We start from the raw sequence: 27,662 nt of genomic DNA, 5'->3' as shown, positions 1-27,662 counted from the left end.
GCTTTGGAGTTAGAAATGTATATAAAATTGGTTCTATTACTTATTAACTATAAATGTGGGCAGTTGCCAAAGTCTTACTTTTCTCTTCTTTAAAGCAGGTTTGTTTTTAGGATTAAATCTTATCATTTAATCAGTTATACTTCTTTCAACTATGAATAACAGAAATGAAGTTTTACAGGTTTTACATGTCAAGTCCAGAGTTGTTCAATTCAGCAGTTCATTAAGACTAATAAAAATGGTATATTGTTTCTCAACCATTTTGATATGACAGTTTTTCTCTTTTTTGCAAGATGGCCACAGCGATTCTAGAAGTGACATCCAGGCAGGAAAATGTCTAGAGAAAGAAGAGGGATCATCTCTCTGGTATTTCCCTTTGATGGAGAAAACCTTTCCCATAAACCTTCCCCAGTACATCTCTCATTGGTCAAAATGGAGTATCATGTTCTCTGTAAACTAATCGCTGACAAGGGGAATGATTTGGTAAAAATCAGGATTTCCCTTTGGGCTGAGAAGCATGTCACCTTCCTGCTATTAGGATACCTAAATGAATGTATAGTTCTTTTAGTGAGGGTATTGGTTATGAATGCTGGGGAGCCAACCAATTATTATATTTGCTGTGTGGGATTTTCAAAATGTGATCTCTTTGCATTAATATCACTTGAAGACTTGTTAACATTCAGATTCTTCTGCTCTACATCAGACTTAATGAACCAGGAACTCTGTGGGTGGGGCTCAGCCAGCTGCATTTAATGGGCCCTCCAGGTGATTCTGATGCATGGTAAAGTTAAAAAATCATTGTGTTACAATAAAATTCACCAAGGAAAGAATCCACTATTTACTCAGAGCTACAGTTTTGCACAAGTCCAGAGAACACAATGTGTGTTAAATTCAAAGAAGGATGACCTCCAACCAGGAAGTTTGGCTACAAACCTACACATACCACCAATCATGCTTAACTTCCTCCAACATGTGTAAGACACTAACAAAATTACTGGTATTTAGTAACAAATTTTCATCTGCTCTTATCCTAGAATTATATTATACACCAGATATTCTGGTGGTCATTTTTAGATAGATTATTGTATTTTGGAATCTAAATCTGAGGCTTCCTGCAGCAAAGAACACAAGTCACTTTCATTTTCACAGGAAAATATCAATTACCCTGTCAACACTTGGTATCTGAAAAAAATGGAACTTCTTTTGGTGGAAAACCCTGAATGCCCAATCATTTAGAACTAAGACACCATTGACATCAATTTCAAATAACGTATGATTCACTTCTGTCAAAAGTCATTTATCATTTATTCATTTACCCATTATCTTTGTGGAATCAAAACTTTCTAAATCCATATCAGATTAGAAAACCAAAAAGAGCACACCAAAATTCTAATACTTTAATATTCTGAAGAGGATGGTGCTGATGTTGAGGAAGGCTATTGCATCTTTTTTAACACTATTTTTGAAGGCCATTGTTAATTATGTTATTTAATATTGAAAAACATAAATATCCATGTAATACATTCATTCCTTCTAATATACAATGAAGAGGAAAAATCCTTTGAAGTTGTTTCCTACGAAAATTTCTAAGTGCTCAGCTTCATTTTACTAGTTAATATGAATCATGTAACACCCCTCCATTTTTACACGGGATAAAATAAATCTATTTTACATGGATCGCTGTACTTGACTCTAGATTTTTTTAATGTAACTGTCGTTTCTATTCCCCAACTTTCATTATGTACTCCTATTATATTGGACTTGTTTTAAGTTTTAAAAGCTTATTGTACCCTTGCCTCTTTTTTAAAGCTTCTTAGAATTCTTCTCTTTCTTTTTTAAAGTAGGAGTATTATAAAATAAATCTTTCCTTCCATCTATTTGCATACTGACATTCATACATCTATCTGCCCATATTTTCTTCCAACTTGCCATGATCATATATCCATCCATTCTCCCATTCACTTATTTTTTTCAAATCTTTTTTTGCTTGTGATCACATATAGCCAGAGAAAGTGAACACAATGCATGCATGACTTCCAGTAGACCTATGGATCCAGAGAGTGTCTATGCAACTATTTCTTCACTTTACAAAATAACTTTAGCTCCTTCTAAAAAAATGGCTGACCTTTCACAATCCTAGTTACGCTGATATGGAGGCTTTTGGATTTTCTGTAACTAGTTAAAAGATTTTTAGCATAGTTATAAATCTTGACTCATGTTAGTAGACTTGTTTAAAATAACATTTGCAAACCAATGTACATAAATCCAGCTTTAAAAAATAGGAAATTAGAGGGTAAATGTTTATGAAAGAGATGACTTAGTTGTCCCAAATAGTGAGCTTCCCTACCACAATTAAAATGAGTTTTTTTCATTCTTCCAACAAAAATTAGCAAAAGGAGTAATTCAGTACAACAAGCTCTCTTGCTCAAGAATTTCACAATTTCTATTCGACTTTCTAGAGGAGCATCTGTTGTATGAATTAAATGCTTGTAAATATTTAAACCATATTAATTTAGGATCCCTGAATTTTTAAGATATAAATTGTGATAGCAGGAAGATTTAAGAGAAGTGAATAACTTATACAAGAAAAATGAAGTTGTTTTTTGAATTTTTAATCTTGTACACCTGTGCATAGGAAGCTCTGATGAATCATGTGATAAGCCAACTAATACAAGGAAAATAAAATCACTAGTATCAATGATATGAGTTTATACACTTTCAGTGAATATTGTAATTCACAAAAAATAAATAAAATTCTGTTAGAGTGAAAATAACAAGTTGGAACTGAAGTTCCAGAAATTCTTAACACATTACAATTGGAATAATTTCAGCAGTTGTGGAATCCCTTAACCCTCATGGAATTAGCACAGGTAATATGACAAAGGTATCATCTATATTTCGTCAGAGTATAAAAAAATATTTTTTCTTGTTTATGTAGTCATCTATATTTACATGAAAGTAGATGTACGTTGACCATCAAAGCTAAGAATGGTATCAATGGATAGAATCTGATGTACAATTTTCTTACAGCTTGGGACATTTCTAGGTGTCAAAGAGGGTTTTTTTCAAAGGTTCATAACTAATATTGGTGAAATATATATAGAAAAACTACTCAGATGATACTTGTTTCATTTTTTCAGTATCTAAACCAGTGTTCCACAGAGGGCAGGTGCTCAACAAATACTTGATTTGCAAAATTTGAAACAGTGCTGCTCAACAGAACATTCTGGAATGATAGAACTGAGCTATATCTACAATATAAAATGGAGGCCAGATATTGTGGACTATAGTGACTGAGGATTTTTAATTCTGTTTAATTGGTGTTAATTTAATGTTAAACAGCAGCATATTTCTAGTGGTACTGTATTGAACAGCATAACCTTAGAAAGTAGTTTTAAGCAACTCAGTGATACACACCTTGACAATTTAAAACAAATTTGTTTTGTTCACATGTTGCTATTTTCATTTGGTTTTAGGTTTCCTTCCCCTACCCATATCCTCATTGTCAGTTTCATGTGTTTGAAATTGAATCTTAATATGCTCAAAAAAGGTAAGAATATACAAAATATATTCTCAGAGATGAATCTCTCTTCTTATATCCCTTCCACCCTATTCTACCCCTTGTAAACAACAAATACCCTTATTCCTTTAGGTTTCCTTCATGTGAGTCTCTTTTTTTTATTATGTGTGGAAATAGGCACACTAAGATATGCTTTATTATCTCCCCTTCATTCCCACACAAAAAACATAGCACTACCTGTGAATACTGAGTTCATGCTGACATCGCTGGCACACTCCCATCCCAGTGTTCTTTGTCTTATCCTAATCCATAGTGTCTCCCTTATTCCAAAAATATCTACAAAGTTACTTATTGTCTCAGTGTTCCAACACACATAAATACCTCTGAGGTATTTCTTCCACTGCTTTTCTGATTCTACTATTTTCTCAGTCTCCTGTCTTGTTCCTTTGGATTCATCTTTTATTTTAGGTCTGTTGCTAAATATCTTCCTAATGAAGAGGTCATGGAAATTAAACATTATGTGTACTTGCATGTCTGAAAGAATCTTTATTCAACTGTTAGCTTAATTAATGGATTGGCCAAATATTGAATTTCAAGTTTAAAATAATTTCTCCTTGGAATTAAAGTGTATTGCTTTGCATTGCTTCATCTTATTTTCCCTTGGCTATTCAGTGTTGCTCATGAAAAGTCTAATACCAATCCAATTTTAATATTTTATAAATGACCTTCTCTATCTCGAAGAGTGAGGAATTTTCCTTTATACTCAGTGTTCTGGAATGTTTGAGGATATGTCTCAAGAAGGTTATCTTGGTATCCAAGCAGTAGAACACAGTAATAATGGGTTCAAGCTCTAAGTCTGAACAGCCAGGTTTAAATTCTGACTCTGGCACCTACCACTTTCCTGAGGAAACAAAGGTAAGTTGACAGTTTCCATTCTTAAGAGCTTGGTCAGCTCTCTACTTGGAGTTTTAGCAGAGGAAAACACACATAGAGACTCAGGGTCTTTAACAAATGCACAGTATTTTGAAATGTTAGCATGTGCAAGAGACAAGATTACCTAACACAGCTGGTGGCATGGGTTGGGGTGGTGACCAGGGAAAGTATCCCAGGGGAACTAACAACGAAACTGAATTTGAAGAATGGATAGAAAGTTCCCAGGGAGGTAGGGTCAGGAAACGGGCTCCACTCACATACATCATCATACACAGCTGGACAGAGAGAGCTGGAGTTTTGAGAACTGGGATCAACTCTATTCTCACACAAGGAATTCCCAGTAACATGTACAGACTACTTCAAAATCAAAGGTCAAAGAAGGGTATGTTTCTCCTACTAGATGCCCTCCCACCCTATCTATACACCTCACCATCTTTAAAGATTCCTTTCCTCTAGACTTCTTTCCCTATCCCTGTGGCCTAAGGTAGCCCCAGCACACTGAACTGTGTTTTGCCAGAACTACAGACCTTGAAGCTCCTTTTCCTCTCAATTTGTTGTTCACTGTCCTTGTTATGCGTTTTTCCTTGATGGTGGCAACTGGTGAGGTTAAAGAATGATCTTGAGCAACAGATAGTGCTGATAGAGATATTAAAGGAGAGTGGGAAATATACTGTCCAGAAACGCTAAAAGGTAAAAGATTACATTTTACATAAGTTAGTGAGGATGTAAATAGTACTGTTCAAAATAACTTTCTGCAATGATGGAACTGAGCTATAGTCACACCGTCTAAAATGATAGCCACATGTGGTTAGTTAGTGAGGATATAAACCAATTGTTAGGATATTAGTGAGGATGTAAACCAACTAGAGTTCTTAGGCATTGTTGACAGGAGTAAAATTTGTTTCAACCACTTTGGAAAAAATGTCTACTGAAAATAAATGACTAAGAAATTCCACTGATGGCAATATTTCCTGAAAATATGTATGTAAATTCCCAGAAAATATGCTCATAAATTATTACTGACAAGAGACTTATAATAAGATGTCCATAACATCACTGTATGTAATAGTCCTAAAATGGAAATATGGGAGTTATGAGTTATCCAAATGCTCATTTGCCAGAGAATAGATAAACTGTGGTATAATTGCACAATAGGATACTATACAGTAATAGGAATGAATAATCTAAAACTACATATAATAATGTGGGACAAATCACGTAAGTTTAATATTGAGTGAAATTTGGCACAAAAGAGGCTATACAGTATGATTCCATTTAAATTAATCAAAACAGGCAAAACTAATGTATTGGAACTTTCCAGTCTTGTAGTGTAACAGTTATCCATCATAAAACAAATGACTCCAAAACTTAGCAGTGTAAAACACCAAGCATTTATTATCTTGTATATTTTCTGAGAGTTAAGAACCCAGGAACTGCTTAGCTGGGTGGTTCTGCATTAGGATCTCTCCAGACACTGCAATCAAGTTGTCATCTGAGGCTGCAGCTTGACTGAAGTTTGATTGAAACTAGAGGCACACTTTCTTTTTTTAATTAAAGTATGGTTGATATACAGTATATTAGTTTCAGGTGTAAAACAATGATTTGATATGTATATATATGACAAAAGATCAAGATGGTAAATTTAGCTGTCATCTGTCACCATACAGAATTATTACAATATTGTTGACTCTGTTCCCTATGCTATACTTTGTATCCCTGTGATTTGTTTTACAACTAGAAGTTTGTACCTCTTAATTCCAGTCACTTATTATGCTAATCCCTATACCCCCTCTGCTCTGGAAACCAGTAGTTTGTTCTCTGCATTTGTGGGCCTATTTCTGTTTTGTTTTGTGTGTTCATTTGTTTTGATTTTTAAATTCCACAAATAAGCAAAATCATGTAGTATTTGTCTTTCTCTGACTTATTTCACTTAAAATATCCATGTTGTTACAAATGGAAAGTTCTATTCCTTTTATGGCTAAATATTCCATTACACACCCACAAACCCACACACTCACACATATCACATCTTTATCCAGTCATCTGTAGATGGACACTTAGATTGCTTCCATATACTGAATCAATTTTATTCTTGGGTATCTATCAAAAAAAGGAAAACATTAATTCAAAAAGACGTATACAGCCCTATGTTCTGCAGCATTAGGTACAATAGCTAAGCTACGGAAGCAACCTAAGTGTCTATCAGTAGATGAATGTATAAAGAAGATGTGGTACATATACACAATTTATTTATTTTTTATCCTGTTTGTTAATGTGGTAACACATTGACTGATCTGCAGATGTTGAACCCATCTTTGCATCTCCAGAATAAATCCCAGTTGATCATGTTGTATAATCATTTTAATGTATTTTTGAATTTAGTTTCCTAATGTTTTGTTTGAGGATTTGTACTGAAAAATACAAGGAAAACAATAAAAAATAAGTTTTAAAGAGTCAATATGTAAACTCCATTAAAAAATAATAAATAAGTGAACAAAGATCATCATAGAACATTAGTTGGTCCATGTCCAACTTTAAATACTGAAATAGTCATATTCATTTAACCAATTATGTGATGTAAACAAATTTGAAAATTATGTGAAGTGTAAAATAGCTAAATCATTATCTTATATTAAGCAGTAATTGACTACTTTCTGAAACATTTATATCAAGGGATATTTTTTGTTAATATTAACATATTATTTAGAAACATCAATATGTAAAATTTAAGCTCCAGGGAAAGAAGCTAATTCTCTAAGTCACTAAGGATTCCTGAAGCTGGACCCTTTGGTTAATTAAATGATCTAGAGTTTCAAATGTAGGAAAAAGATACTGCCTGAGGGAAAAAAAATTTATCAGTATCTTGAAGCATGACAAAAGCTTTTCTGTTTTATTTTTTTGTAGATAATCTGGATATTTGAAAGGTAGGTATGGAGTAGAATACTGAGGTCAGAAGTACTGTTCTTGTAACTGTGTGTCACTCTGATCCTTTGATTCTCTCATCCAAAAAATGGCCAGATTCTCACCAGTCATTGAATTACATGATATATAATCTGTAAGGAACCACATTTCTGATACATAATATTGACTTTCTAAGTATTTTTAAAAAGTTGTGAACCACAATGATCAATGTTTGCACAATAAATTAAAAAGTGAAGTTTCTGAGACATGTATAGATATCATGCATATGCTTCATTATACTTTCTGTTGTTATTAATTCTGTCCTAGTTACATGTAAAGAAATGATGACTTAGCTCTATGTGAATTTTCAAAGACAAATTCTTCTACCATTAGCAGTGTTCAAGATAATGGTATAATAAGAAATATTTTAAATTTAGTTGTATCAATAATAGAAAACATAATTTGATGACATCATTTCACTACCTGTTGAATGAATCTGAATTCTTTTCTGACCAATTTAATCCAATCACTATGTACTTTCAAATGCACATAGTAAATTTACCAAGTATTAAGAAGGGATAAATTGGGTTATTACCACCAGAGAGAGACTTAAAGCCTAGAAAAAGTTGGCTCTATAAATTTGTTACCTCATTGCCAGAAAATTAACATTAATTACCCTAGCAGCACTGACATTTAAGAGCCACAAGGATTTTACTTATAAAAAGAAGGTAGTGTAGATTTGGAGTTCAGAACAGGCTCTGGAGTCTCCATGACTAGCCCACCACTTATTAGCCATGTAACATCAGGTTCCTCATCAGTAAAATCAGGACGGTAATAGTTCCTGCTTTAAAGAACTGCACAGGGATTAAATGAAACAATGCATATAAAATGCTTAGCACAGTGCCACAGTTAGTAAACATTTAATTAATATTAGCTATTATTCTGTATATTGTGAATAAAGTCTAAAGAGGTCAGAACTAGTTTAGTATTTGTCCAAAATAGGCAAGATACTTTAAATTCAAACTTGACAATATATTGACCCAAAAGCCACCTTTCTTTAATAACTTTATGCATCACAGTTCACAACAGTTTATCCTACCTGTCGTTTCAGTTGATTAGTGAATTTGCTTAAGGTATCCCCCTTTTTAATCAATGATTGTATAATAGGAAGATTATAGATTCAAGACAGTTCTGTCAAATTGTTATTCCTTCTAAATTACCATTCACTGACTGGCTACTTAATTATACTCACTTTGTATTTTCTTGAAAACATTTAAAAAAATTTCACTCCTAGTGTGATCCAAGCAACCATATGTCCATAGTACAAGTAAAGCACACCAACAGCTGATGTTTAAGTTAATGAAATGAGAAATGCATTACATATCAGCTTCAAGTAGTTCATTTATGCTGTTAGAGTGAAAAAGTAGTAGTTTCCATCTGTACTTCAGAAATTAAACATTTGCTTCTAAAAGATTTTATTTTAAGTGGTTCTAATATTAGTCTATTAGAAAAGGCTCCTTAAAGGAGTTAAAATGTAATCATGTTGCAAGAGTGAAAAGGCTATGTAGTATTTTCCTTAAAATACCTTAAATCTTTCTCATATCATCTCACAGGGCAATGATAACTAGACCAGTATGTGATTTTGCGTCTGTCTCTTTTTGTCATGATCTACATAGGAAGATGATGGGAGCAGTGTCACTATTGTACAGGCAGAGTGACAGATTAAAGATTTTGATAGAGTTAAAGCGTGATTGTACTACAGTCTTTTTTGGTAGACGAGAAAGCGTTTTTATAATGGTGAAGACCATGAATAAAGTTTCATCAACAGTTGACTCTCACAGATTCTGAGACTGTATCTCTCTGTATCACCTATGTCTTTAGAGTTAATAGTCATGTCACAGGGGCTAGAAACCACTTTGTCCTAGTCTTTAGAGTAGTGGGTTTGGTGGTGGGTTTGCTGTTCATCACTAGAAATGAAGGAAATGTGAAGTACCTGGACATATTTTCTTAAGAATCCCCTCCTTTCTCAACACTATAAAAAGTAAAGATTAACTCATTAAATATATTGAATGTTCTTATAAATCCACACAAACATATTTTTGGAGCTTCCCAACTGTGAACAAAACCTAATTCATGTTGAAATGCTAGTGGAACATGCTGTATTGTACCTACATTTTTGTCTGCCTGATATCCAATATGTTCATTTGTTCATCCACTCATTCAGCACTCTATTCAGTTACTTATCTAGTATGTGTCAGGCTAGGCACTAGTGATATAAACAATGGCTTGAAGACACATTGAAAAATTTTAAACAGTGCAGTGGCATGGCACATTAATAAGATAACTTATTTGACATCTATTTTGTGGCAGATACTGTTTTACTTAATGCTAAGAGTAGGTTTTGTCAATAAGAGTATACTTAAAATGAGTCTGAAGGATGAGAAGAACTTAGGCAAGAGGACGATGGTGAGAACTCAAGCAGGAAATAATGATGGCAAGTGGCAGTGGGGCTGGAACTGGCAATGGATTTAAAAGATACTTATATGGTAGAAGAGATTGTTCTTAATGGATATTCGGACATAAAGGGTAAGGGAGAGTGGGAGGTCAAAGAAGACAAATGGGTTTTTTTCATGGATGACTGGTCACCAAATTTGAAAATAATAGAAGAAAATCATGTTTTCCAAGTAGAAAATAATGTGTTTAGGTATAGCTAGGATGAATTTGAGGTGGTATGAATAACACTTGGATACATAGGTCTGGAATTCAGGAAGGAGATGTGTAAAGATATATTTTGGGAGTCACATCTGTATAAATGGGAATTGTAGTTTGGGATTTCTCCTGGGCAAAGTAGTGTTAGTTAGCTTTCTCCTTAGCTTTCTTATCCCATCCATTGAGAATGAGACAATGATTTGATGGAATCTCACTGTAGAGTAGTAGTGTATAATGGAACTTTCTGCAGTGATATAAATGTTTATATCACCACTCTCAAAACAATGGTCAATAGCCACATGTATTGTTGAGCACATTAAATGTGTTTAGTGTGACTGAGGAACTAAATTTTAAATTTCATTTAGTTTTAACAAATTTAATTTTTAATAGCCACATGTGGCCAAGTGTCACTTTGTATTGAGCAATACACCTGAAGAAGGGCCAGAGGACAACAGCACAGTGGATAATCCTGGTGGGTATAGTGTCTAAGAAGTAGGATATAAATGATATATTTTAGTAGGTACGAGAAAGACAGGATTAAATAAAATATGAGTTCCCATATGTATAACCCACATTTTCCCATACCAAGGACATGGAAGATAGGATTGCAAGAGATGGTATGCTATACGTGCAAATAGATATTTACATGTAGGAAAAAATAATATATATATCAATATTCTTACATCACATAAAGTACTTCTATCTTATAGGTTTAGAATTATTGTTCTAAGAATTAATCTGTTTTATTCTATATCTACACATGGAGTAGAGGCTTCCTTGTTAATATAATATAGTTAAGTAGTTAACAGTGTAGATTCCACATTCTGCAGTATGAATTCAAATCTCTGTTCTGCTATATATTATTCTTGATTTTTCTATGTCTTGATCATTCAACTAAGTATTAACCCAGGTTGATATCGGGGTTATTTCAGGATTTAAATCACAACAGACACTTAAAAAGCCTAATCTAGTGAAGAGTTCATGAATGTTACTATCATTAACTTTTAAAGTAAACATGGAGAAATCTTTTTTTTTTTTTTTGTTCGAGAATATTTTGAAATCTTAATAAAAAAGGACAATCTATGGATTGGCCTTACTGACAGATGCATCCCTATAGTCATTCAGTGTCCTATTACCTCAGAAGTATTTTTGCATATAAGATTTCCAATTTCTTTGCATTAATATTTTTGTTTGTTTGGTTTTTCAAGCTTTATGAGGAGATAATTGACACCAAAATTATATCTTTTAAGATGTACAATGTGCTGTTTTGATATATATGTACATTGTGAAATAATTACCACAATCAAGATAAATAACATATCCATCACCTCACATGGTTACCTTTTCTTTTTTATGTGAGAACTCAAGATCTCCTTATTTAACAAATTTCAAGTATACAATACAATATTATTAACTGTGGTCACCATGCTGTACGTTAGAACTTCAAAACTTACTCAACCTTCATAAGTGAAACCTTGTACTCTTTGGCCTGCATCTCCTCATTTCCCCTACTCCCCAGTCACTGGCAGCAACCATTCTCTTCTGAGTTCAAATTTCTTAGGTTCCACATATAAGTAAAGTGATGCAGTATTTATCTCTATACTGTTTTCCATGGTGGTTGTATCAATTTGCATTCCCAAACACTGTAAATGTGTTCCTTTCTCTACATGATTGCCAATACCTTTTACCTCTTGTCTTTTTGATAATAAACATATATTTTTTTAATTGAAGTATCTTTAATATGCAATCTTATATTGGTTTCAAATGTACCACACACTGGTTCAACAGTTACCTATATTATTAAATCTTCACCCCCTCTACTGTGGTTACTCTCTATCAGTGAGGAAAGATGTTACAGAATCATTGATCATATTCTCCATGCTGTATACCATACTGATGACCAACTTATATTGTGATGGTGAATTATCGTGTGACTTTATCCCTTTCCCCACTCCCCACCCACTCTAACCTCTCCTCCTTGGTAACCACTAGTCACTTCTTAGTACCTATGAGTCTACTACTGTTCTGTTCCTTCTTTTTTGCTTTGGTTTTCTATTCCATGAATAAGTGAAATCATGTGGTATTTGTCTTTCTCTGCCTGGCTTATTTCACTAAGCATAATACCCTCTAGATCCATCCATGTTGTCACAAGTGGAAGGGATTATTTTGTTTTTATGGCTGAATAATATTCCATTGTGTTTGTGTACCACATCTTCTTTATCCATTCATTTATTGATGGACACTCAGGTTGCTTCCAGATCTTGGCTATTACGAATAGTGCAGTGATAAACATAGAGGTTCATATATCTTTTTGAATCATGGATTTTGTTTTCTTCAGATAAATTCCTAGAAGTGGAATTACTGGACCACATGGTATTTCCATCTTTAGTTTTTTGAGGAAACTTCATACTGCTTTCCACAGTGGCTGCACCAATTTATATTCCCACCAGCAGTGTAGGAGGGTTCCTGTTTCTCCACATCCTTGCCAACATTTGTTATTTCTTGTCTTTTGGATAATGGCCATTTTTACTGGTATAAGGTGCTGTCTCACTGTGGTTTTGACATGCATTTCCCTGATGATTAACGCTGTGGAGCATCTTTTCATATGCCTGTTAGCCATTTGTACTTCTTTGGAGAAATGTCTGTTCATGGCCTCCGCCCATTTTTTTACTCAGGTTATTTGTTTTGGGGGTGTTGAGCCATATGTGTTCTTTATATATTTTGGTTGTTAATTCCATACTGGATGAGTCATTTATGAATATATTCTCCAGTACTGTAAGTTGCCTCTTTTGTTCTGCTGATGGTGTCCTTTGCTGTACAGAAGCTTTTTAGTTTGATGTAGTCCCACTTGTTCATTTTTTATTTTGTTTCCTTTGCCTGAGAAGACATGCCCAGGAAAATTTTGCTCATACTTATGTTCAAGAGATTTTTGCCTATGTTTTCTTCAAAGAGTTTTATGGTTTCATGTCTTACATTCAGGTCTTTGATCTATTTTGAGTTGTTATCATTTGTCTTTTTGATAGTAAACATCTTTTCTTTTAAATTGAAGTATCTTTGATATACAATCTTATATTGGTTTCAAATGTACAACACACTGGTTCAACAGTTACCTATATTATTAAATCCTCACCCCCTCTACTGTGGTTACTCTCTACCAATGTAGAAAGATGTACCACATCTTGATCCATTCATCTATTGGTGGCCACACAGGTTGTGGGTGGAGTTAGTCAATAATCCTGTTCTTTCTATTACATGTAGCTGTCCAGTTTTCCCAACACCAATTGTTAAAGAGGCTGTTTTTCCCCCACTGTATATTTATAACTCCTTTATCATATATTATTAGACCATATGTGCATGGGTTTATATCTGGGCTCTCTATTCTATTCCATTGATCTATGGATCTGTTCTTGTGTCAGTACCAAACTGTAGTTTTGTAGTATAGTTTGAAGTCAGGGAATATAATCCCCCACCACCATTGTTCTTCTTTCTCAGGTTTACTTTAGCTATTTGGTTCTTTTGTGATTTCATATGAATTTTAGAACTATTTGTTCTAGTTCATTGAAAAATGCTACTGGTATTTTGATAGGAATTACATTGAATCTGTAAATTGCTTTGGGCTGGTTGGTCATTTTGATAGTATTAATTTTCCTATTTAGGAGCATGGGATAGATTTCCATTTATTTGTTTCTTCTTTAATTTCTCTCATGAGTGTCTTGTAGTTTAAGAGTATAGGTCTTTCACGTCTTTGGTTAGGTTTATTCCTAGGTATTTCATTCTTTTTGATGCAGTTGTAAATGTCTCTGTCTGGTTTTGGTATTAGAGTGATGCTAACTTTATAGAATGAGTTTGGAAGTATTCCCTTCTCTTCTACTTTTTGGTGCAAAACATTACATAGTTTCAGGTTTATAACATAATAATTTGATATTTCTATACACTACAAATGATCACCAAAATAGATCTAGTTATCAACATCACCATACCCAGCCCCCTTCACCTCTGATATATTTTGTATTAGGGCTTATATTTTCTTCAAATAAATTCTCAGAAAGGAAATGCTGGGTCATATGGCAGATTTTGTTTTCTCTGTGTAAATTCCAGAAGTGGAATTACTAAGTTGTATGATATTTCTGTTTTCATTTTTTGAGGAATCTCCATACTGCCTTCCATGGTGGGTGTACCAATTCACATTTCCACCAACAGTGTGCAGGTGTTTCCTTTTCTCCTTGTCTTCACCAACACTTGGTATTTCTTCTTTCTGATATTAGTCATTCTGAGGCATGAAGTGATACCTTATTGTAGTTTTGATTTGCACTTCCCTGATAATTATTGATGTTGCACATCTTTACATGTACTTGTTAGGCATCTTTTTATCTTTAGAAATGTCTGTTTATACTCTCTGCCAATTTTTAAATTAGATTGTTTGGTTCTTTTCACTATTGAGTGTTTTGAATTAGTTATATATTTTAGATTAACCCCTTATCAGATACATGATTTGCAAATATTATCCCCATTAATTAAGCTGCCTTTTCATTTTGTTAATGATTTCTGTTGCTTTGCAGAAACTTTTTAGTTCAATGTAGTCCCAGTTGTTTATTTTTGCTTTTAGAATCATTACCCCAAAGAAAAAATTCGAGGCTGAAAGCAATGTTAAGGAACATACTACCTATGTTTCTTTCTAGTTGTTTTAGGGTTTTAGATGCTACATTCACATATTTGATCCATTTTGAGTTAATTTTTGTGTATGGTATAAAATAGTGTCTAATTTCATTCTTTGGGGTGCAGCTGTCCAGTTATCCCAACACCACTCACTGAAGAGATGGTCTTCTGCACACTGTATATTCTTAGCTCCCTTGTTATCAATTAATTGACCATATATGTCTGGGTTCATTTGTGGGCTCCATTCTGTTTCACTGATTGATGTGTTTGTTTTTATGATAATTCCATACTGTTTTAATGACTGTAGCATTGTAGTATAGTTTGAAATAGGGAAAATAATACTGCTAGCTTTGTTCTTCTTTCTGAAATTTCTATGGCTACTGAAGACATTTTGTAGTTCCATACAAATTTTAGAATTATTTGTTCTAATTCTGTGAAAAATATCATTGGAATTTTGATAGGGATTGCATCAAATCTGTATGTAGCTCTAGGCAGTATGGACATTTTAACAATATTGATTCTTTGTATCTGTGATCAGTTTTCTTCAATTTTTTTTCATGAATATCTTGTATTCTCAATATAGAGGTCTTTTACCTCCTTGGTTAATTTATTTCTGGGTATTTACTCATTTTTATGTAATTATAAATGAGTTTTTTTTTAATTGGAGGGAGCTGTTTAGCTAGCTTTCAGTTCTTTTTCAGCATGAATTATTTCATACATAGTTGTGTCTGTGGGAGGAGGTGATTTCAGGGTCTTCCTACCCTGCCTGCCATCTTGGACCATTCCCCCTGGATTAATCTTTTTGATGGTAGGGAAAATATCTTACCAAAAGAAAGTTTACAGTATTTTTATCATTTCCATGATAGAATTATTATTTTTAATTCAATCTTCATCTCTTTAGCAACACATGTGCTTTCTTTCCTTAATATCTTTATGTTTACAATTTCAATTAACACACCAATTCTTTTTTGTAATCTCTTTGGACCTATGTTGGATAGGATGAGAAATTATTGGTAAAGCATAAATGACATACAGGAGAAAGATAATCTTTTAAAACATTTCTATAAAAATGTCTGATATTGTGTTCAATTCCCTTTACTTTTCAGAGATCCAAAATAATCCTGCCAAAATGTTTCTCTCTACATCAAAAAATAATTGAAATTCTATTAGTCAAATATTTGTTTAAAAATATTATTCTCCATTTTCTGGAAATTCCAGAAATCTGAAAAAAGAAACATGACAATTGTCTCCCCTTCTTATTCATTTAAACAGCAATTCCTGAGTTTGTAACACAAGTGAATGTTGCTTTGGAAGCCTTAAGTAAAAGCTCTTTGGAAGTGTTTGATGATAACCAATTTGTGGACATCTCAAAGAAGATCTATGATACAATTCATGATATAAGATGTTCAGTCATGATTATTCGGGTAAGTCTGCTTTACCTTCCATTGAATTTTTGCAACACTCCTCACCATCTGGAATGCCTGGAATGATTACAAGAAATGTTTTTTTTCTATGCCTTAATGTCAATGCTGAAACCCGTTAGAACTTTAGAAATTCATATGTGTCCCTGAAGTTAAACCTACTGTCACAAACAACATTTTTACTTACGTATTTGGTTATAACTTACGTAAATGAGCACATTTAACTGCCATATGTGCAGAAATGATAGGATTCCTTGTGTGTAGGATTCATTGAGGTGTCACATAGCATGATTAGGAGCCAAAAAAAATAATTTGCTTTCTTTTTTGAACAGAAAGGAAAGGATCTTTCTCATCATTGTACTGAAATTGATGGGAGAATGTGTATAAAATGAGGCATGTCTATGGTCAGACTCTCTCATAGAGGATCATAGAATCAGAGAATGTTCTGTAAGAAATTTCACTTGGAACTCCCAGGGAAAACAAACAACTGGAACTGTCCTAATCTGGAAATTGTCTATTTGAGGGACTATATGCCATTCCCCAAGGTGTAATTGAGCCGTTTTTTATGAGCACACTGAAAATATAGAGATCAGGATTACTTGTTTTTACTCAAATTTTAATGTGGATGGAACCTTTTTAAAAATGTTATTAAAAAAAATACTGTGGAGGTTCTTTGAAATAGGCACATGTAAAGATAAGAGATACCTTATTTTAGGATGAGTTCACCAGGAGGCAGTCCCTGAGGTAAGGATTTGTGTTATCATTATTCTATTTAGGAAAAATGAGATAGAGAAAGTGAGGCAAGGAGGGATAGGAAACCAACAAGGTGTAATCATGGGTCAATTCAGGTATGTGGTTTGACCCTACTGGGGAACTCTGGGGGGTATTTAGGACACAAGTCAGAATTATCTCACCTGAGGTGAACAAAATCTAATTTATCCACCTACTCATTGTCTTTTAAAAGCTATCCCTCAGCTGATTTCAGAGCCTCCTGCCTCAGCCAGTCAAGCTCTGGATTTAACCATTAGCAGAACTATAAAATGGAACTTAAAGTGCCAAGGAGAAATGGGTGTGGCCAGTATTATCTGGGAGGCCTGAATGTCACTGTTAGTCACCCTGAGAAGTCCATAAAAATGGACTTCTGGAGACTTTGTGAGGAGAACAGTCCAATGAAAGTAGAAGAGCCTGGCAAGGCAGATAGATGTTTATGAAGAAATTGTAAGAGAAAGGCTGGAGATGTCAAGCCATAGGATCTAGCACTGCAGAGTTTAGCAATACCTGAAAGCAAGCCAGTTATGCACATGAGAGAAACATCTCAGGATATTTATTTGCAAGCAACCTGAGGTAATTGTTCATATGTGATAGGGAACTGCGGCACATTACCAATTCTATGTCTGAGCTGCAAAGTACATTTATCAAATATTTTTTCCTCTGACAAAGGTATTTAAACCTCATCTCTGTGCACTAGTGGACTTCTAATAATCCAAAGCTGGAAGGATAGGTAGAACCAGGAGAAAAACACGGAAAGTGTCAAGAAGACACATGCACTGCAATTCAAATAGCCTTACCAGAGTGAAACCTGTACATCTCCAGTATCCATCAGTGGTTATTTGAGAAGATAAACCAGTGAAATAGCAAAGGTGGATCAGGGTAGGAAATGCATTCTTTCCAGCAAAAGCTGGAATAAGGGTGAATAATAGTCTCATAATCTTTCCTGTTTAGCTGTTCCACTGTTTAAAAATTTCCTTATTATCAAAATGGCTTACTTATAGTAAATCATATTATCTTGCCATTATTTCTATATATCCCTCATATCCATCAGTCCTCTGTGAGGCAGGAGAACAATTTATTATAATTATCAGTAGCCTTAGAGGAGAGTAATTTTTCCATGTAGTTGTCTCTTTTTCAAGGTAAATGCTTTAATTTCTTTTAACTTTTCCTCATAGGAATAATTAATTTTTTTTGTGTTCTTTGCTAGTCCTCAACTTTTCCAAAAACTTTGCAAATGAGACTATCATAAACATATTCTTATTAGTTCGACTATAGCCTGCCCATTGTCAAATAAAGTGGAAGACTTGTTTTTATGTTATTGCTATTAATACAGCCAGGTGCTATTAGCCTATTTTTTTTGCTCTCTTAAACACCATAATCGTTTGACTTCTTCTTATTTTATTTATTTATTTATTTATTTATTTATTTATTTATTTATTCATTCATTCATTCATTCATTCATTCATTCATTCATTTATTTATTTATTTTGAGAGGGCATCTCTCATATTTACTGATCAAATGGTTGTTAACAACAATAAAATTCTGTATAGGGGACTCAATGCACAATCATTAATCAATCCAAGCCTAATTCTCAACAGTCTCCAATCTTCTGAAGCATAACGAACAAATTTTTACATGGTGAACAAGTTCTTACATAGTGAATAAGTTCTTAAATGGTGAACAGTGCAAAGGCAGTCATATCACAGAAACTTTCAGTTTTGATCACACATCATAAACTATAAACAATCAGGTCAAATATGATTATTTGTTTGATTTTTATACTTGATTTATATGTAAATCCGACATTTCTCCCTTATTATTATTATTATTATTTTTAATAAAATGCTGAAATGGTAGGTAGATGCAAGATAAAGGTAGAAAACATAATTTAGTGCTGTAAGAGGGAAAATGTAGATGATCAGGTCTGTGCCTATAGACTAAGTATTAATCCAAGCTAGACAAAGGCAACAAAACATCCACGGATGCAGAAGATTCCTCTCAAAACAGGGGGGATGAGGTTCTAAGCCTCACCTCTGTTGATCCCCAATTTCTCACCTGATGGCCCCCCTGCGACTGTGCCTGTCTTAGGTTGTTCCTCCCTTGAGGAATCTTACCTGTCTCTGACTAACCAGTCATCTTCCGGGGCCATACAGGGAAATGTACAGTTGGTAAGTAAGAGAGAAGCAATATTGTTTGAAAAGGTTAGCTTTTTACTTCTTTGCAGATTTATGCCCTGTGGCTTCTATGCCCAGCATTTGTCTTGAGGTATCTTTACCACTTGGAAGAATTATGATACTCAGTAATTTCGATATGATGCACAAATTCTACTAAAGAGTTGTAATTAGGAAGGAAGAAGAAAAGCTATAGAAGTAGCAGATGGAAGAAAACATGGGAAGATTGATTATTTCTTTGACATATCTTCTTGTAGAGTAACTTAAGCATGTATAGGTTTTAAACTTCTAATTAAATTGCTCAACACATTAACATAATAGGAATACAGTTACATAACCAAAGCAGACCTACAATTACCAGCCATCTCCAGTGTAACCAAGAAAACCAGTTAGGCACCCTAGGGATTTGTGAAAATTTATCAATGATATGATGGATATTGTCTAACTGAATTTGAATAGTTTGAGAAAAATCAGACAAATTAAAACAACACATTCCTGGGAACTGTTCACATCCCATATGTTCTTTTAACAGTAGATAGTCTGTAGTCACATGATTTTGGAGTGCTGCAACTTGCACTTCTCCTAATTCTTGGTTGAGTTCCAACAGTATAGATCCAGTCAAATTTGTTGTCTTACTGTATGCACAGGCCAGCTTAGATATCTCCCCCTTCATTCCAATGGCAAGTCCAGGAACCAGTGGGATGAATGCAGCTACAACTGCAACAGCGCCAGGATCTTTGTTGAAGTTTTTTGATGATCATCTTCTGGAATGACTCTTCCAGAGAATGTTGATGTTGAAATTTCTTCTTCATATCGTATCTTAGTTCGTTTTCTGGGTAGCCAAATTAGGCTTTGATCCTCTGTATAAACACAAACAGACCCTTTGACCACACTTTGATATGACCTTTATACCATTGTGAAGAACTTATTGGAGATCACCACACAGGAACTGTTTTTCTTTTTTTTTTAAGAGAAAGGAATATTATCAGAAAAATGTACTTCCATAGCTGATCATCTGACACCCTTTAAATGATCAAAATTATGCATATGTAAAGCATGCATTAATCATTGATTTGCAGTTAGTTTTATCCTATCAGGAAGTAATCCCCCTTTTCTTTGTCTTTCTTTTTTTTTGTTTTCATTAATCTACAATTACATGTAGAATATTATGTTTACTAGGCTCTCCCCTATACCAGGTCCTCCCACAAACCCCATTACAGTCACTGTCCATCAGCATAGCAAACTGTTGTGGAATCAACTACTTGTCTTCTCTGTGTTGTACAGCCCTCCCCTTTCTCCCAACTCCCCCATTATGCATGATAATCATAATACCCCCTTTCTCCTTCCCCCCCTTATCCCTCCCTACCCACCCATCCTCCCCAGTCCCTTTCCCTTTGGTACCTGTTAGTCCATTCTTGAGTTCTGTGATTCTGCTGCTGTTTTGTTCCTTCACTTTCTCCTTTGTTCTTATACTCCACAGATGAGTGAAATCATTTGGTATTTCTCATTCTCCAGCTGGCTTATTTCACTGAGCATAATACCCTCTAGCTCAATCCATGTTGTTGCAAATGATAGGATTTGTTTTCTTCTTATGGCTGAATAATATTCCATTGTGTATATGTACCACTTCTTTTTTATCCATTCATCTACTGATGGACACTTAGGTTGCTTCAAATTCTTGGCTATTGTAAATAGTGCTGCAATAAACATAGGGGTATGTATGTCTTTTTAAAACTGGCTGCTGCATTCTTAGGGTAAATTCCTAGCAGTGGAGTTCCTGGGTCAAATGGTATTCCTATTTTTAGTTTTTTGAGGAGTCTCCTTATTGCTTTCCACAATGGTTGAACTAATTTACATTCCCACCAGCAGTGTAGGAGGGTTCCCCTTTCTCCACAACCTCACCAACATTTGTTGTTGTTTGTCTTTTGGATGGCAGCCATCCTTACTGGTGTGAGGTGATACCACACTGTGGGTTTAATTTTCATTTATCTGATAATTAGCGATGTGGAGCATCTTTTCATGTGTCTTTTGGCCATCTGAATTTCTTTTTTGGAGAACTGTCTGTTCAGTTCCTCTGCCCATTTTTTAATTGGGTTATTTGTTTTTTGTTTGTTGAGGCGTGAGAGCTCCTTATATATTCTGGACGTCAAGCCTTTATCGGATCTGTCATTTACGAATATATTCTCCCGTACTGTAGGGTACCTTTTTGTTCTATTGATGGTGTCTTTTGCTGTACAGAAGCTTTTCAGCTTAATATAGTCCCACTTGTTCATTTTTGCTGTTGTTTTCCTTGCCTGGGGAGATATGTTCAAGAAGAGGTCACTCATGTTTATGTCTAAGAGATTTTTGCCTATGTTTTTTTCTAAGAGTGTTATGGTTTCATGACTTACATTCACGTCTTTGATCCATTTCGAATTTACTTCTGTGTATGGTGTTAGACAGTGGTCCAGTTTCATTCTCTTACATGTAGCTGTCCAGTTTTGCCAACACGGTCTGTTGAAGAGACTGTCATTTCGCCATTGTATGTCCATGGCTCCTTTATCAAATATTAATTGACCATAAATGTTTGGGTTAATGTCTGGAGTCTCTAGTCCGTTCCACTGGTCTGTGGCTCTGTTCTTGTGCCAGTACCAAATTGTCTTGATTGCTATGGCTTTGTAGTAGAGCTTCAAGTTGGGGAGCGAGATCCCCCCCCTACTTTATTCTACATTCTCAGGATTGCTTTGGCTATTCGGGGTCTTTGGTGTTTACATATGAATTTTTGAACTATTTGTTCCAGTTTGTTGAAGAATGTTGCTGGTAATTTGATAGGGATTGCATCAAATCTGTATATCGCTTTGGGCAGGATGGCCATTTTGACGATATTAATTCTTCCTGGCCATGAGCATGGGATGAGTTTCCATTTGTTAGTGTCCCCTTTAATTTCTCTTAAGAGTGACTTGTAGTTTTCAGGGTATAGGTCTTTCACTTCCTTGGTTAGGTTTATTCATAGGTATTTTATTCTTTTAGATGCTATTGTGAATGGAGTAGTTTTCCTAATTTCTCTTTCTATTTTTTCATTGTTAGTGTATAGGAAAGCCACAGATTTCTGTGTGTTAATTTTGTATCCTGAAACTTTGCTGTATTCCAATGTCAGTTCTAGTAGTTTTGGAGTGGAGTCTTTAGGGTTTTTTATGTACAATATCATGTCATCTGCAAATAGTGACAGTTTAACTTCTTCTTTACCAATCTGGATTCCTTGTATTTCTTTGTTTTGTCTGATTGCTGCGGCTACGACCTCCAGTAATACATTAAATAACAGTGGGGAGAGTGGGCATCGCTGTCTTGTTCCCAATCTCAGAAGAAAAGCTTTCAGCTTCTTGCTGTTCAGTATGATGTTGGCTGTGGGTTTATCATATATGGCCTTTATTATGTTGATGTACTTGCCTTCTATACCCATATTGCTGAGAGTTTTTATCATGAATGGATGTTGAATTTTGTCGAATGCTTTTTCAGCATCTATGGAGATGATCATGTGGTTTTTGTCCTTCTTTTTGTTGATGTGGTGGATGATGTTGATGAATTTTCGAATGTTGTACCATCCTTGCATCCCTGCAATGAATCCCACTTGGTCATTGTGTATGATCCTTTTGATATATTTTTGAATTCTTTTTGCTATTATCTTATTGAGTATTTTTGCATCTACATTCATCAGGTATATTGGTCTGTAATTTTCTTTTTTGGTGGGGTCTTTGCCTGTTTTTGGTATTAGGGTGATGTTCGCTTCATAGAATGAGTTTGGGAGCATTCCCTACTCTTCTATTTTCTGGAAAACTTTAATGAGAATGGGTATTATGTCTTCTCTTTGTGTCTGATAAAATTCCGAGGTAAATCCATCTCGTCCGGGGGTTTTGTTCTTGGGTATTTTTTTGTTTATCGCTTCAATTTATTTGCTCATAATTGGTTTGTTTAACTTTTGTGTTTCTTCCTTGGGCAGTCTTGGAAGGTTGTATTTTTCTAGTAAGTTGTCCATTTCTTCTAGGTTTTCCAGCTTGTTAGCATATAGGTTTTCATAGTAGTCTTTAGTAATTCTTTGTATTTCTGTGGAGTCTGTCGTGATTTTTCCATTCTCATTTCTGATTCTGTTGATGTGTGTTGATTCTCTTTTTCTCTTAATAAGTTTGGCTAGAGGCTTATCTATTTTGTTTATTTTCTCAAAGAACCAGCTCTTGGTTTCATTGATTTTTTCTATTGTTTTATTCTTCTCAATTTTGTCTATTTCTTCTCTAATCTTTATTATGTCCCTCCTTCTGCTGACTTTATGCCTCATTTGTTCTTCTTTTTCCAGTTTCGATAATTGGGATGTTAGACTATTCATTTGGGATTGTTCTTCCTTCTTCAAGTGTGCCTGGATCGCTGTATACTTTCCTCTTAAGACTGCTTTCCCTGCATCCCACAGAAGTTGGGACTTTGTGTTCTTGTTGTCATTTGTTTCCATATATTCCTTGATCTCTATTTTAATTTGTTCATTGATCCATTGGTTATTTAGGAGCATGTTGTTAAGCGTCCATGTGTTTTTGAACCTTTTTGTTTTCTTTGTAGAATTTGTTTCTAGTTTTATACCTTTGTGGTCTGAGAAGATGGTTGGTAGAATTTCAATATTTTGGAATTTACTGAGACTCTTTTTGTGAGCTAGTATGTGGTCTATTCTGGAGAATGCTCCATGTGCACTTGAGAAGAATGTATATCCTGTTGTTTTTGGATGTAGAGTTCTATAGATGTCTATTAGGTCCATCTGTTCTACTGTGTTGTTCAGTGCTTCCGTGTCCTTACTTATTTTCTGCCCAGTGGATCTATCCTTTGCGGTGAGTGGTGTGTTGAAGTCTCCTAGAATGAATGCATTGCAGTCTATATCCCCCTTTAGTTCTGTTAGTATTTGTTTCACATATGCTGGTGCTCCTGTGTTGGGTGCATATATATTTAGAATGGTTATATCCTCTTGTTTGACTGAGCCCTTTATCATTATGTAGTGTCCTTCTTTATCTCTTGTTACTTTCTTTGTTTTGAAGTCTATTTTGTCTGATATTAGTACTGCAACCCCTGCTTTCTTCTCTCTGTTGTTTGCCTGAAATATGTTTTTCCATCCCTTGACTTTTAGTCTGTGCATGTCTTTGGGTTTGAGGTGAGTTTCTTGTAAGCAGCATACAGATGGGTCTTGCTTTTTTATCCATTCTGTTACTCTGTGTCTTTTGATTGATGCATTCAGTCCATTTACATTTAGGGTGATTATTGAAAGATATGTACTTATTGCCATTGCAGGCTTTAGATTCGTGGTTACCAAAGTTTTAAGATTTGCCTCTTTAGTATCTTACTGCCTAACTTAGCTTGCCTATTGAGCTGTTATATACACTGTCTGGAGATTCTTTTCTTCTCTCCCTTCTTATTCCTCCTCCTCCTCCATTCTTCATATGTTGGTTGTTTTATTCTGTGCTCTTTCATGTTTCCTTTAACTGCTTTTAGTGGGTAGTTGATTTTATTTTTTGCCTTTAGTTAGTATTTGGTTTTTCTGCTTTCTTTGCTGTGATTTTATTTTCTCTGGTGACATCTGTTTAGTCTTACGGGTGCTCCCGTGTAGAACAGTCCCTCTAAAATACCCTGTATAGGTGGTTTGTGGGAGGCAAATTCCCTCAACTTTTGCTTGTCTGGGAATTGTTTAGTCCCTCCTTCATATTTAAATGATAATTGTGCTGGATACAGTGTCCTTGGTTCAAGGCCCTTCTGTTTCATTGCATTAAATATATCATGCCATTCTCTTCTGGCCTGTTAGGTTTCTGTTGAGAAGTCTGATGATAGCCTGATGGGTTTTCCTTTATAGGTGACCTTTTTCTCTCTAGCTGCCTTTAAAACTCTTTCCTTGTCCTTGATCTTTGTCATTTTAATTATTATGTGTCTTGGTGTTGTCCTCCTTGGGTCCTTTTTGTTGGGTGTTCTGTGTATTTCCGTGGTCTCTTTCATTATTTCCTCCCCCAGTTTGGGGAAGTTTTCAGCAATTATTTCTTCCAAGACACTTTCTATCCCTTTTCCTCTCTCTTCTTCTTCTGGGACCCCTATAATACGGATATTGTTCCTTTTGGATTGGTCACACAGTTCTCTTAATATTGTTTCATTCCTGGAGGTCCTTTTATCGCTCTCTGTGTCAGCTTCTATGCGTTCCTGTTCTCTGGTTTCTATTCCATCAATGGCCTCTTGCATCTTATCCATTCTGCTTGTAAATCCTTCCAGAGTTTGTTTCATTTCTGTAATCTCCTTCCTGGCATCTGTGATCTCCCTCCAGACTTCCTCCCTTAGCTCTTGCATATTTCTCTGCATCTCTGTCATCATGTTTATGATTTTTATTTTGAATTCTTTTTCAGGAAGACTGGTTAGGTCTGTCTCCTTCTCTGGTGTTGTCTCTGTGATCTTTGTCTGCCTGTAATTTTGCCTTTTCATGGCGATAGAGGTAATTTGCAAGAGCTGGGACGAGTGACAGGTGGAAGAACTTTCCTTCTTGTTGGTTTGTGGCCTTCCTCTCCTGGGAGAACAGTGACCTCTAGTGGCTTGTGCTGGGCAATTGCGCACAGACAGGGCTTCTGCTTCCTTCCCTGCTGCTATGGAGTTTATCTCCTTGTTGCTGTGGGCGTGGTTTGCCTCCGGCTGCTATTCCTTTATGGTGGAGCTGTGTTGGAATTGGAGCGGTCGGGGGGCTATTTATCTCCGTGAGGGGCCTCCGTGCTCCCTGCTGCCCAGGGGATTAGAGTGTCCAGAGTTCCCCAGATTCCTTGCTGCTAGACTAAGTGTCCCGGGACGCTTCCGTCCAGTTTTGGTGTCCTTGTTCCTTTAAGACTTCCAAAAAGCACTTGCTTTTTATTGTCCCCAGTGTGCCGGCTGCAGGGACTTGCTCACAGTTATTACTGTCCTGTTTCCCTAGTATCCAGGACCCCACATATGCACTGTGTCTGTGCTCTGGTCCGGATGGCTAGGGCTGGGTGATTAGCAGTCCTGGGCTCCCTCTCCCTCCCCACTCTGACTCCTCTCCTCCTGCCAGGAGCTGGGGTGAGGGGTGCTCTGGTCCCACTGGGCTGGGGCTTGTATCTTACCCCCTTCATGAGGTGCTGGGTTCTCGTAGGTGTGGATGTGGTCTGGATGTTGTCCTGTGTCTTCCGGTCTCTCTTCTAGGGAGACTCATCTTTGTTGTATTTTCATAAATATATGTGGTTTTGGGAGGAGATTTCCACTGCTCTACTCATGCCGTCATCTTGGCTTCAACTTCTTCTTATTTTTATTTTATTTTTTTTTACCCTGTTACTTTCTGTATGTTTCTCCTCTGTTTTGATTTGCTATGTTTGTTCTTGGTCCTAAATCCTAATCCTATTTCTAAATCATTCTTCATGTAGTTTATCAGGGTGTTTTTAAATTTGGTTATGGCCATACCTAAATTAGCATAAATTGGAAACATGAGATGATAATCTTAATTCTTTCATATAGACTATTAATAAAGATATTAAATTAAATGGCCCATCATCTGACTGTATCCCTACTAGATAGTTCCAGTTAAAGGCATTAGTGTTAAGAGCCCTTAGAATCTGATATTCCCTCCAGCTGAGAACATATTGGTAAGTGTATATTTTGAAAGAATGTGTTACTGAATTTTGAGGCAGAGATATCCTTTCTTCAAACACACTTTATAGCCAAAATATAAAACATAAAAGCAGAGCTGCTGAACTTGAAATCATGAATGATATTCCAGGGGCCCATCATCTCTGTGCCTTTACCCCTAGACCTCCAGGCAGCCTCTAGGGTAATCTCCACAGAATTTCTTCAGGGCTTCCTCAGAGGATGATCCATACACCTAAGTATTTAACTGCTAATTTGGGTTAAAGGATAAAAATAGAAGTCTAACTCAGGTGGAATTAATGAAAAATCTATATTTTTTTCTTTGAGGACTGTCCCTCTTCATAGAAGATAATAAAATTGATCCAGTATAATCTTCTCTTTATAAGATCAGATTTAATGCTAACCAATATCCTGACCTTAGAACTACAAAGTGTTTGATGCTTTCTCCAAAGTGTCTAAAGAATGCAAACATTAGGGCAATACATTTATAATTATGCAAGGTCAAGGAGACCTAGGCTACACTCTTGAGAATACCTGTGAATGTTATGGAATCCTATCCTAAGTTTGAATTTTCATGAATGATACTGCTTTTTCAGTGTCCTTGAGACAAAAAAATACTGTGCCTTTACCCCTAAAGAAACAGCTTTAGATGAGAACCTGATATTTTATAGTTTTATCAAAATATGACTATATCCTTTTTTAATATTTATTTTGATGAGTGATTACATTAGAATTGTTCAGATTCCTTTTAAAAGTTCTAAGATAAATACACTTAATATTACTATCTCCAGTGGACTCAGTGTGTGGACAAATAAGATTGTCGAATCTCATTCTTAACAACCTCAGAGAATAGGGAGTATTAAATATTTCTTTAAATCTGGTTGGTGTTTAACATCTATGTGTGAATTTTGTAATTATTGAGTCCATATAATATAAAGGTTAAAACTAAA

The 27,662-nt window shown here is 35.2% G+C and overlaps 1 protein-coding gene across 4 annotated transcripts in view; it reads left to right on the top strand.

Annotated features, from left to right (window-relative positions):
- CTNNA3 (catenin alpha 3) overlaps positions 1-27,662 on the top strand; it is a 1,667,940-nt gene that overhangs the window by 1,338,828 nt on the left and 301,450 nt on the right. For all 4 annotated transcript variants that reach the window (XM_057505911.1, XM_057505908.1, XM_057505909.1 and 1 more), the window contains exon 13: positions 15,989-16,140. In XM_057505911.1, the coding sequence (XP_057361894.1) occupies positions 15,989-16,140 (152 nt within the window). The remainder of the gene's footprint in view (positions 1-15,988; positions 16,141-27,662) is intronic.

The sequence above is a fragment of the Manis pentadactyla genome, chromosome 8, assembly GCF_030020395.1.
Source record: "Manis pentadactyla isolate mManPen7 chromosome 8, mManPen7.hap1, whole genome shotgun sequence".
Taxonomy (NCBI): Eukaryota; Metazoa; Chordata; class Mammalia; order Pholidota; family Manidae; genus Manis; species Manis pentadactyla.
Note: the sequence above shows the minus strand (reverse complement) of the source record. Positions and strands in the feature narration are given on the sequence as shown.